Source organism: Globicephala melas, chromosome 6, assembly GCF_963455315.2.
Source record: "Globicephala melas chromosome 6, mGloMel1.2, whole genome shotgun sequence".
Taxonomy (NCBI): Eukaryota; Metazoa; Chordata; class Mammalia; order Artiodactyla; family Delphinidae; genus Globicephala; species Globicephala melas.
The window spans coordinates 53617079-53630869 of NC_083319.1; the positions used below are offsets into that span (position 1 = coordinate 53617079).

The following is a 13791-nucleotide window of genomic DNA, read 5'->3' on the forward strand; positions in this document are numbered from 1 at the left end:
CCTAGGACCTCTCCTTGCCCAGCACGGGAGACAACAGGCCCTGTGTCCTTACAGAGGAACTTTCATTACACATGCATCGTCCCAATTTGTTAACAGGATCTGCCCTGTGAGGGCAGGAGCCAGGGTGTCTCTAAGATCCATGGCCCATTTCTTTCCCCATCTCCTGTGTCAGAGAACAGTGGGCTCCCCATCCATGTGGGTCCATCAGGAGCTCACAACCCAGCGCGGGGCGAGGGCCTGGCAGGATCTGGCTTCCGCCTTCCTCTTCCCTTTGCTCACTGATTTCCAGCCCCCTGAGCCTCCTGTTCTCAAACATGCCGAGCTTCTTCCTTCCTCCAAGGCGGCCGCACATGCTCTTCTCTCTGCCTAGAATCTTCTTTCTTCACTCAGCTACCAGTCCTTTGGGTCTCAGCTTAGCTTTCACTGCCTCAGGAAGCCCTCCTAGGACAGGTTGCCTCCCATTTGTATATAATCCCATAGAACCTGGCGTTTTCCTTCACAGCACGTATCTCTATTCTACAATAATCATTTGTGTGCATATTTATTTAAGTATTGTGTTTCCCCAAACGGTATTCTCTTTTTTGGGGGTGGGGGGTGTTGACCACTGCCTAGCACATATCCAGTGCATGAACCAAGAAACTTAAGATACAGGCAGAATAACACAAGGCCCAAATAACACAGGCAGGAGCTTTCAGAAAGAGCGAAAACTTTCTGATTGAGAGGGAACTAAGGGAGACTTCACGGAGAAGGATTCCAAGGCCCTGGAAGGATTAATAAGGCTTTCTACAGGAAGAGCGCAGGAAAATGGAAACATAAGTAGCACGTGAGGTTGAGAAAAGAAGTACATACAAATGAAGGAAGTGCAAAAGTCCACAGCAAATTCAAAACAAAATTAAGAACACAGAATATGCTGGAAAGACAGCCTGGGTCAATCACGGACAGCATTAAGAGGATTTTGTTTTTACTCTACAGGTATGTGGAGTCATCAGAAGACAGTGAGTGTTAACAGCACTGTTTTGAATTCGCAATTTCCAAATGTACTGTGGGTATGAGGTGAGTTAATTATCACTAAAATTCTCTTTATAGCAATGTTCCCAGTGATTGGAGTTTTTGCAGCCACTGTGGCTTTCCCGCCTGTCTCACAATAGCACAGTACCTCTCCATCCTTGCCACCAGGATGCAGCTCTGCCACTGCCAAACTGGCGACGGCATTCATGGCGGGCTGCACATCTCCAATGGCAGCTCCCAGGATGTCAGCCACAAGCACACATGCAGACTTATCCAGCACCACCTCTTGGGCGTGTCCTTGCAGGTAGCTTAGCAAAGCTGGAGAAATGGATTCTAAGAGTTCTCGTTGGCGGATCTCTGTATCTTTCTTACTGTGGTAACATGTTGAATGAAGAATTAAGGTAAGATAAATAGCAAAGGAAATATGGTGTTTTATTATCACAGAAATCTCTAAGGGCTTATAACAGTTTGTGCCATGCTCTGTTGTCTAATTTCTGTTGTGCATGTAGATAAGCAGTTTGAGGGCGGGATATCTGTCTTTCATCTTTGTGTCTCCAGGATCTGAACAGTGCCTGGCACAGAATGAGCGCTCAATAAGTGAAGCCTGCCTTGTGTAATACAAAAAAAAAAAAAATCCCGAACCAACCCCAAACCAAATAACGACAATAACAAAATATCTTACAACACATGTTTAGACTACTTTATGGATTCTGCTCCCTACAGTACTTGACTAAGTGGTACCAGTTGCTTTAAACATAAAGCAAAACACACACCCGAGCGCCTGCTATGTGCTGGGCCTCAGAGGCGTTCTTTTGGCGTGATGCTTTCATTTCCTTTTCAGGATAAAAACTTTAAGAATCTGCCAAAACTACAGGCTAAAAAATGGAATTCACCTTTGGAGTTTTAGAGAGGGAGGGAGCATGAGAGGTGTACACATGTGAGTAGATTTATGGAAGCACATGCCACTCAAAATGAAGGAACAATCAGAGCAGAGGAATAAAGGGCCCAAGCCCTTTATTCTACTGTCCCTCACCTGTGTGCGTTACCGTCTCCTTTCTGCAGAACTTCAATGATCTCTCTTACCGTGTGTGCAGGATCTCTGGGGCTTAGTAAATACAACAGGACCTTCCTTCCATATTTGTCATTTACTATGTTAGGCAAGGAATTAATAATTTCCTGTAAAATTATAGAAAAAAAAGTGAATCTATATGCTTAAAATAAACTATGATTGGAATCTGAATGGTAAAGAAGGATACATAACTTTTCCCCAATGTACTTAATGAAAAATGTACAGCTAGTTCTGAAGTCGTCTCATTAAAGCACAAAGAAATTTACACTCGGAATACAGAACTGCCTCTCTACTGGGACTAGCATTACTGAACAATCCATTTGTATTTAACCGACCAAGCTCAAGAACTTAAAAAATATACGTCTAAAGGAGTTATCTCATTCATTGTAACCAATATTTCTTAGGCCACTATTACTAGGGACATTGCTTGCTGGGCCCACTGAGCAGATACAGTTAATTTGCAGCTGCACTTAAATGGAGCAGCAGCATTGATGACGACCATTCTTATTAGAATTTCCCTAATGAGATGTATGTGAAAGGAGATAAAGAAACTCTGTTAAATAGAACAAGTGGATAAAGGCTTTTAAAGTTAGGTTACTTACTCATGGCAAATGAAGGCTGTTTAAGTATCACGTGGAAAACAAAAAGAGCGGGGAGGGAAATAAATGCAGAAAGACTCCATGGAGCAGTTACAAATAATTGCATTCTATGACATCTCCAATCAACTTAACAAGAACAGTAACCTCCTTTTCTAGTTGTTTGATTAAGGAACAAAGGCAATGTCATCCCCACCCCAAATGAGCTCCTGTGTAGATTTGGCGATACTTGCAAAGACAGAAAAATCATTGTTTAAAAATTCGTTTATTCTACGTATGCAACAGAAAAATCATTAGACTTTCCCTCTCTAACATTCCTATTTCTTACAGCAAACCTAATATTCGAAGCCAAGTGTGTCTGAACACCAGAGATTCTTCAGAACTGGCTGGGGCCACAGAAAGAATTCAGTCCAACCACCCAACTTTACAGATGAGGGGCCCAGAAAGGGGGGAGGTGACCTGCAGGAGGACATGAGAGTGGCAGTGCAAGGGCTCTCACTAGTTCTGCTCCTCTGACTTCAACTCTAGTCTCTTTCAAAGAAAACATACACCCCATTCTTAAGGAAAGGAATTCTCCAGGAGATGATATACTCAGATCTGCTATTCTCTTGAGTGCCTACTGATTACAACGAGATTAGTAATTTCAGTGCAGGAAAAAAAAAAAACAAGCTAGAAAATAGGTGCAACAGATCTAACCACCTGAAAATGAATATAAATTTTAACCACTCAGAAAAAATGACTTAAAATTTCAGTACTAAAGGGGAAGACAGAAAAAAAATGTACATCACTTCATGGGGATGGGAGCTCTTTTGCAATTTCAAGGTAAACGTGTCCCAAAGTAGACTCAAAATATGCATTTTTGAAGAAGAGGCATTTAGTGCCACAAATATGGGCTACTTTTAGTGTGGCTTTATTTAAGGTTTAACCAACTCATAAAAGAAGATAAATGCTTTAATCAGTTTAAAGAGGAGACTGAGAATGATACATAGCTTAGGCCAATTTGTACAATCGTTAAAAAACCTCCACAACTTTGCTGTCCTTAAAAAACCCTCTGGGGTGTTATACCTTTAAAACACCTGCTTTGGGCTTCCCTGGTGGCTCAGTGGTTGAGAGTCCACCTGCCGATGCAGGGGACACGGGTTCGTGCCCCGGTCCGGGAAGATCCCACATGCCACAGAGCGTTTGGGCCCGTGAGCCATGGCTGCTGAGCCTGCACGTCCGGAGCCTGTGCTCCGCGACGGGAGAGGCCACAACGGTGAGAGGCCCGCGTACCGCAAAAAAACAAAAACAACAAAAAAAACACTTGCTTTAAAAAAAAAAAAAAAAAGGGAGGGGGGAGTAGGCAGTGAAGAACATAAATGGCTGCTATTTATTTTTAATTAACTTTTCTTTTCTTGGCCTAGCAGGAAAAGGGGTGGCATGAAGCCAGCAATGTAGTCTTCAATGTACTTGATCTTCTCTGTGGGTTCTACACTTAAGGACTAGTGCATCGTATCTGGCTTGGGCAGAAATGGTTTCACCTTAACACAAGATGCATATAAAATCCATGCAAAAATACTACTCAAGGACTAATACCCAAATTCACTGAACTTTTACTACCTTTCAGTCTGTAATTAAGGAATTTAGAATCTACACTTATGTTGGTCTAAGATTCTTAAAAGAGTGCAATGTTTATAAACTAACAATCATATGAGACTAAAAAATGTTTACTTAAAAATGTAGTATCAGTTAATTCTCCCCCAACTCCCCCTTATTCCTGGTTTCCTACCATCAAAAACATTCATCTTGGAAAAAATAAAACAGTATGAGTGATGCTATTTTATGGAGTACTAATTCATTTCTCTTTAACTTGGGTCACACACAGAGGAGAGAAATTTCTAGATGATCACCTGGAGAACACTGAGTGTCAAAACACGTAGAGATAGGGAAGAGGCAGCTACAGAGCAGTTGATTTGTGCTGAATTTGGTCCTTGGGTTCAAGCTGTGTAGCCTTTGGAAAATCCTTTAACCTCTCTATACATCAATTCCCTTATCTGCAAAAGGAAATGATACACCTGCCCCACCTGTGGGCCACTACCAGGAGCAAATCAGAAAATTCACGCTCTAAACTGGAAACTGCTATAAAGTAATTATTTTCATATGGAAAACACCCATCAATATACAGCATCTTTAACTATGGAGGTTAAATAAAGCTGATGGGAGTCATGAGTTTGGCATCCTCAAAAGAGCAAAGAGCCCCAACAATGAAGGTTCAAATGTAAAGGTTTTCAATTCACTTTCCCTCTTACTTAGAGAAAATCACAAGAAGGACCACTGTTGTAATATCTTCCCCTTATGCTTTACTCTAAAGCAGGTATGTAAACAGAAGAAAAGTGCGAGAAGAACAAAAGATCTCCCTTGTGAAAATGTGTGGCCATTCTGACCTTGTGTTGGACGCTTGTCAGATTCTTTGGCATTCTAGTTTTGCCAACCCTCTTTTAAAAGGGAAAGGGAAAGGTCAAAATGAAAGGTGAACACTGGAAGTAAGGTTAGAGCACATATGCATTTTCAGTGGAAGAAAGAAATGCAAAATGCAACACACATTACTGAGCACCATGCCCATCCATGGTGCGTGTTCCTCTATGGAAGGTTGTGTGTGAACAAAAAGAAACACAGGCTGACCTTAACCTTAAAGAGCTAAAATCTAGCAGAAGAGGCAAGAGGAACTCTTTAAAAGTTAAAAATAAGAGATTTAAATAATGGATAAAAACAGAAGTGTAAGAAGAAGGTTAGATCACTGGCAGTGACTGCAGCCTCTTGAGTGTTTTGTTTTAAAAAATGCGGTGATTTTATACAAAAGTCCAACTTTTTGGCTGCACTCAAAAAATTGGGATGAGGTTATTAAACGTACAGAGTTTTGGTTTTGCAAGATGAAAAAGTTCTGGAGATTGGTTGTACAACAGTGTGACTACACTTAATACCACTTAACTATATACTTAAAAATGGCTAAGATGGTAAATTTTATCACAATTAAAAAAGAAAAATAAATTGGAAGATCTATCACCATGGGGCTCACACTCCCAGAGGCTGGAGCCAAGGGTGGCTACCGCCTTGGACAGGGCAGGTGCATTCTAGTTCCCCCCCCCCGCCCCTCCCAACCTGGCCTGCCTCACTCATTTACCTGCCTGGTCAATGAATGTTTCTGAGTTTGTAAGCCCTGGGTCGGATCACAATTAACTGCTAAATGAATATACGGCAAAGACAAAAATTATAAGAGTTGAGAGAACGGGGAGAGCAGGTCTGGCTGAGAGATCAGAGAACATTATCTGGAGATTGAATCGGAGCCTGGTCTTAAAGAGAAAAGGAGTGTTTGTTAGGCTATGATTTCAACCTGACATTTCAGGAAATCCAGTTACTCTGAATAGAATGCTTAGCAACACTAAGTTTTCTTGGCTATTTTTAAAAGCACTGCATAATGCAACAGGTTTTGTAGTGGCTGCGTGGGAAACACAGACACATGACTCTATATAACATATGGGCAGCATATCTGGCAACCCACAGTTCTGCTAAGTAAATGCCTTTGAGAAACGAGAAGACATACAAGAATGCTTACAGAATTATTTGGAATAGCAAAAAATAATGTGAATGTTTAAAGTTACAAATACTATAAACAACCTAAATGTCCATCAACAGAAAAAATGGAAAAATCAACTGTGGTATACTCATAGAGTAAAAAACTATTTGGCATTGAAAAATGAATGGTTTAGAACAGTGGTGGGTAAACCATGGCCTGTAGGTCAAATCTAACCAGCAGCCTGTTTTTTACATCCTGTGAGCTAAGAATATATATATATATATATATTTTTACATTTTAAAGTGTTGCTAAACAAAAAACAAAGCAAACAAGAATATGCGACAGAGACCATACACGACTCACAAACCCTAAAATAATTACTATCTGACCCTTTATTAAAAAAGCTTCCTGGGCTTCCCTGGTGGCGCAGTGGTTGAGACTCTGCCTGCCGATGCAGGGGACATGGGTTCGTGCCCTGGTCAGGGAAGATCCCACATGCCGCGGAGCGGGCTCACTGAGCCTGTGCTCTGCAATGGGAGAGGCCACAACAGTGAGAGGCCCACGTACAGGGGGGGGGGAAGCTTCCTGACCCCTCCCTGATGATGACTCACAAACATAATGCCAAAAGGAAAAAGCAAGTTGCAGGAGAAAACACACATCACTTATACAGAATTTGTAAACATGCAAAGTAATACCATAAACATCTACATATAGCAAAAGGATAAGGGAATGCATGCAAATAATAAGCACCAATCCATCACAGCAGAGGGGGGCGGGTACAAGGATATGCCAAAAAAAAAAAAAAAGTACACAAAGGGCCTGAACTTCAACTGTATTTGGCAAGTTTTACTTCTTCATGCCCAATCAGGTGCGAGGCTGGGTGTACACTGTTATTATCCTTTATATCTTCTGTATAGCATCTTAAAGATACTACACTTTAAAGTATGTATCAATATTCACTCTCAAAGAGCAACTGGCCAGTGTACTTACTTCCTTTTTAGAGGATCACTGCTGTCAAAGCAGTTGCATCATACCAACAATTCCAGGGTCGGATTTTATAAGTATGTTTATTTTAGAAAGTAAAGTAAGTGGGAAACAGTGTGTATCCATTTTGAAAGGTGAGGGCTCACCTGACCAGGCTGTGATTTCAACCTGACATTTGCAGGAGTCTGGTTACCCTGAACAGAATGTTTTGCAACACTAAGCTTTCTTGGGTATTTTTAACAAGCACTGCATACTGCAACAGGTTTTGTAGTGGATGGTGGGGAAAATGCAAGAGCAATTAGCATTCCATAATTTTATCACTGGCTACGTAGTTTAATGATACACAAAACCCGTTGAGCATTTGTCAGCTGGAGGCAAGACATCAGCAAATGAGGCCATTCTCAGGGAAAGCTGCCCTAAGTATGAGAAAGTCACTAGGAATGTGGGTTAAACAGTTGTGCTTATCAAACTGATAAGCACAAAGAATTAAAACTGTTTCAACAGTGACTTTAAGTGGGATAAATCTTTGGAAAAAATTAATCTAGCAGACAATTGTGGCAAATCCTGAAGGAAGTTTGGTTTCTCTTAAAATCCATTTGGAACAGTTATGCAAATTTTAGTTGTCATGAAAATATTAAACAAAAGCAAGCTTTCAATAGCCCAGCCGGTTTCCATTTTCATGAAACAACTTTATTCATTAGCTAATCTATGGCCTCACATTTCTGTCACTGGAATGAAAAACAATCATTATTGATTGGAGTCAAAAGGGTAATAAAGTCACAAGGAACATGTCAAAATACTCAGTTTGTAACATCAAAGTCCTGCCAACTTGTTTCTTCCCACAATCCTATCCCAAAGAAAGTCATCACAATCTTAAAACAGTCAAGGGGAAAGCTGGAAAATGACAGCAAGGGCATGAGAAATTCACACACTGGGACCTAGAGCTGGCATCTGAAAAAGCAAATCTCCTATCCCTCCACTAGTTGGGACATTTTTCCTAATCAGCCAGCTCTAACTGGTCCAGATAGGCTACAAAGAGGCCACAGCACCACCACAGGCCAACAGGTAAATTCTCTTTCTGAACATCCATATGCTTCTCCCTGCAGATGGTGTGGAAGTCGCTTTTGTCACTAAGATTTCTGCAAGGGCCCCATCCATGTGTACCAACTTTCAAATGAATAATCTGTGTCTATACAGATTATGTGCTTTTTAAAACATTTCCAGGTTCGGTCCCTGCTACCAATGTTGCAATTTCTTATGCCTTCCCCCGAAACCTCTATCATACACCTAACACAACTTGCATGCTAGAAATAAAGGAAGGAAAAATAAAAGAGGATCACAGAATCTCAAGTCAGAAAAGGGGCAGTCATTGCAGAAAGAAGAAAATTATTTCATAATACAGTTTTTACTTGGGTGTAGTTTTTATAAGAGAACAGCTCAGTTGTTCTGAAGGCAAATTTAGGGTTAAGTAAACCGCATTCAATTATTACCACTTTATGGTCATTATACCAGGCTAAAAAACTGAAATGAAAAAAGGAATCTAGTATTCTAATTTTCGTTAAAATTTTTAATCTAACTCTACACCAGCTTTCATGAAATCTCTAAGAAGCCATCACAATTGAGTGAACTTCATCAGTTTTTCTTCTCCAGTTCAAGTCAGGACAGATGTATTGATAAGCTATGCAGAGGTAGTTTCTCCAAAGGGAGAGAAAAAAGGTCATGGATAGCTTCTGCCTGGGTGGAGATGAGTTCTTGAATAACTGAAGAATTACTATGAAAATAAATTTCCGATCAAATCTAAACACTGCATCGCTAATTTTTCTTTTAGTATGTTACGTGGTCTAAAAAGTCACATTACCCTAATTTAAGCAGTCTTTTACATATTTAAAGCAACATTAATTAGTAATAATCAAGTAACAGGATTATGGTTTGTATGGGAATAAAGCAACCCCCCAAAATAGGCTTAAGGCAACTAAAAAATAAATACTGGCAGAAAGTATTTACACATTTCAAAGTCTTTACACATCTACGTGTGAAATCAAACTTACACACTCACAAATGATGTATCAATTTAAATTAAATTCAAGACTATGTGAATTACTTACTGATATGATTATCTGCTTCACAAGCTTAGTATCATCAATACAGTCAAAGGCCGCCAATAAAACCAAGTGGGAGTATTGGCCCTGTAGGAATTGAAAGCCAGTAAAGGTTAAAAAAATACACAGATTCTCCCTTTTCTTCCACCTAAGGAGTTACGTTAAAAGGTTATCACCCTGGGGCTTCCCTGGTGGCCCAGTGGTTGAGAGTCCGCCTGCTGATGCAGGGGACACAGGTTCGTGCCCCGGTCCGGGAAGATCCCACATGCCGCGGAGCGGCTGGGCCCGTGAGCCATGGCCGCTGAGCCTGCGCGTCCGGAGCCTGTGCTCTGCAACAGGAGAGGCCACAACAGTGAGAGGGCCGCGTACCGCAAAAAAAAAAAAAAAAAAAAAAAGGTTATCACCCTGACGACGTATCCAGCATAATATAAATGAGATGGATAAAAGTCATTCCAAAAAATGTGCTCTTGTATCAGGACCTAGTTAATTATATTCTAGGGTGAGTAAGAAAAAGACAGAAACAGGTAAGCACATCCTTCAATATTAAATAGCTGAGACTCATTTTTTTAAACTAATCAGAATATAACACCTCTCAAAAATAGGTATCCTGTTAATGAATAGCTACTTGAAAATTAAACTCAAAGAAAATTACAGTGACAAGTGGGAAAAAAAAAACTAGAGTACTGCAATCATAAAAAAGAAAATATATAAACTTAGATATAATTATATATACAAAATATACATAATACACATACACAGAAAATCCTGGAAGGAAAAACACTGTCACCACCGTGTTGAAGGATTACAAATAATTTTTCATTTTCTTTGGTATATTGTACAATTTCTTTAAAATAATCCTATATAATTAAAATAGAAACACTAAAAAAAAAGAACTAGAAGAATATACTTATATACTGAATATGAGAATAAGATAAAAACAATTGCTTTCAAAAAGGAGGGCAGCACGAGATCATACAAATATACATTAGGACTTTCAGAATCATTACTATTGAAATAACAGAATTTTTTCCATGATGCTGATATTGTTCCAAGATTTAAAGAACTTCTACTTTATGTTAAAAAAAAAAAAAGTTTTCAAAGCTTGTGGCATATTCCTTTTAAGTATCCCAGATGATGATATAAATCTTTTTTTACTTTAAGAGGGATTTGACTTTTGCTACCAGCCAACACTCATTCAGAGCCAGATCCGATGAATATGGCAGGAATAACATCTCAACTAGAAACAAACTGGAGAAAAACAACAAAGGTCTAACATTTTTACTATATATAAGACCAACAATCAACTAAGAATGGGCTAAGAACATGAAGAATCAGTTCACAAAGAGAAGTACAAATGGCTTTAAGCATATGAAATAATGCTCATTAATTAAGGACTATAATTAAAACAATGAAATACTATATCCCACCTGTCCTATACACAAAAGTGAAAGCCCTTGATAATATACTAATTTGGCAAAGGTTTGGGGAAGAGCAGGCACACTTTTATGTTGCTGATGAGACTGTAAAGTGGTTCAACCTCTTTAAGGGCAACTGACAACAACACTAAAAATTTTAAATGCATGTACTTGCTGATCCAGCAACTGTAGTTCTAGGGAGGTATCTTGCAGACATGCTCCCACATACGAACAAAGGATATGCACTGGAGAATTATCTGAAATAAAAAACTAGAAACTAACATGTCTGATAGTAGGGACTTGTTAAATGAACTATGGAAGTCATATAATAAAATATCATAAAGTCATTAACAAGAGAGAGGTAGATAGATGAATATATATTGACATAAAATGACCCCTGAGATGAATTAAATGAAGGAAACAAAGTAGAGAATGTTGTGCATATAGTACACAACCACAGGTTTCTGGTTTTTTAAGTCCCACACACGGAGGCACACCAAAGCGTAAAATCTCTCTGGGTGAATACAAAAAGTGGAACAGAATTTAAATGAGAAATAGACAATTCTACAATTATACTTGGAAGTTTGAACACACTTCCCCAGCAACTGATAGAACTAGACAATGATAAGTAAAATCGGTAAAAACATCCATGATATGAAAACACTACAAACCATTTTGATCTAACTGACGTTTATAGAGGACTACACCCACATATTCTTTTCAAGACATTAACGTAGACCATCCATTGGTCCATAAAATAAGTCATTATAAATTTCAAAAGACTGAAATAATACAGAGTATATCAAGAAATCCCTAATATTTGGAAATTAAATACTTCCAAATAACCCATAGACCAAATCCATGGGTTATATTAGTTTATCTCACTCCTTTAGAAGCAACTCCTTGAGATAAAAGAGACACTGAATTGTTAATTTGCTAACATCGCAATACCTTGTGGGGATGAGGTTGTCCAAAAAATTTACTGTTGATGTAACCAAATTGTAAAATTAAAACAATCTAATTTTATTACAAAAGAGTGTCTTTTACTATTAATACCTTTCAGAACATTTTTTCTGATGTCATTTTATTTTTACATTTTTATTTTATATTGGACTATTGTTGATTTACAATGTTGTATTAGTTTCAGGTGTATAGCAAAGTGATTCAGTCATACATATACCTATATCCATCTTTTCTTCAGAATCTCTTCCCATCTAGATTATTACAGAATATTAAGTAGAGTTCCCTGTGCTATACAGTAGGTCCTTGTTGATTATCCACTCTATATAGTAGTGTGTATATGTTAATCCCAAATCCTAGTTTATCCCTCCCTTCCACCTAATAGAACTTTCTATTAACATTCTATTTTTACTCATTTCTGATTTAAAATATTCAAACTAAAATGTTATACAAAAAGATTTACTTAATGATGAATTATGAATCATAAAATTCTCTCATACTCTGAAAACTCCTCACTAGAGAGCCTCTTATTTCATTTTGTTACAGCCAAGTTAGCTGCCTTCTATGTGGTTTTATACTAACTCTCTTCCTAGTCTTGAATCCTACAGAAGACAACAGATATGTATACAATCACAGAGCACCGGTTTATCTGAATTTGAATTAGCATTTACTATATCAAGTATTCACTAGATGCCAGTAGTTCTTACTGGATTTTTCAGAGGGAAAAGTTGTTGATATCACTAATTTTAGTTCACCTGTAAATTAGAAGCTATAAAACATAATATATAAAATAGTTCAAAAATTGAAAACTAATGCTTACTACTACATATATTTTGGAATTATTATGGAAAACTATTTAGTATTTAAATACACAGAAATACTATTTTTTGAGGCAACTAATCCTTTAGAAAAAACTTTTTATATCCTCCAATTTCATTCGAAAAGCTGTTATACCATCTCCAAAAGATTCCAAAGAATTATAAAACTTAACTAAAATTTTCTTTGACCACACTACAAATTTAATCTAAGGAAAGAGACAAGTTTCACTTTCTTTTATGTTTTGGTGGTAATGAAAATTGGTAACAAGTTTCTGAAGTGCAATTTACCTAGAGACTAAATATCAGGTCTTCAAAACTTATCTAATAAAAATGGAAAATTGCCACAGTACAATGTTAAATGAAAAAAGGAGAAATTCATTTTGTGTAAATTTAATAATATATAAAAAGACATGCATATGCATAAAAATAGATTATAACAAAATGAAACAATAAATAATTTTCTTGGTAATTTTCTGAACTTTTCAAATTTCCTATAATAGATATAAATACATTTTATTGTTAAAAATAGTTAAAAGAAATACGTAGGTTTTTTTTTTTTTAAGAATTTTTTTTTTTTGATGTGGACCATTTTTTTTTAAAGTCCTTATTGAATTTGTTACAATATCGCTTCCGCTTTATGTTTTGGTTTTTTGGCCCCGAGGCATGTGGAATCTTAGCTCCCCAACCAGGGATCAAACCCACATCCCCTGCATTGGAAGGCGAAGTCTTAACCACTGGACCGCCAGGGAAGTCCCCAAGAAATATGTAGTTTTTATACTTACATTAGCCACCTTTTCAACATAAGTCTTCATTGTTTTCACAATCACTTTCCTGTCCTTAAAAAAGAAAAATTGTCTCAATGAACTTATAGCTACAGGTTTAGTTATGGATTAGTTATAGATTAAGGTATTTCATAGTTAAAACTTTTATATAATATTAAACTTTCATTGGAGTGGCATACTTTTCATTAGTGGAAATAGTTATTCAACCAGAACCAAAAAATGCAATACACTATAAGTCCTCTCAGAGCTATTATAATCTTAGACTTCTATGTGACAATCCATTGAGACATAAATATGGAACCATAAAATTATTAGTTGCAAGGCAAACCTAGTGAAACTGCCTCCTTTTATAGTAAGAACTGAGATCCCTCTTCCAATGTCTGAACTGTCTTCAAATGCATAAAAGTCTAGCATACAGATGGCATTCAATACATTACTTGTTGAGGAGAAATTAAATTTGTATTAAAAAGTGGACGAAAGAAAAAAGTGGACAAAATACAACTGTCT

The 13791-nt window shown here is 37.7% G+C and overlaps 1 protein-coding gene across 1 annotated transcript in view; it reads right to left on the reverse strand.

The window, feature by feature from the left end:
• The window catches only part of PUM3 (pumilio RNA binding family member 3), a 41476-nt gene that overhangs the window by 8600 nt on the left and 19085 nt on the right, over positions 1–13791 (reverse strand). Inside the window, exons 12-15 of the mRNA XM_030877087.2 lie at positions 13285–13338; positions 9316–9396; positions 2042–2184; positions 1157–1379 (exon numbers count right to left, since the gene is read on the reverse strand). Of these exons, the coding sequence (XP_030732947.2) occupies positions 1157–1379; positions 2042–2184; positions 9316–9396; positions 13285–13338 (501 nt within the window). The remainder of the gene's footprint in view (positions 1–1156; positions 1380–2041; positions 2185–9315; positions 9397–13284; positions 13339–13791) is intronic.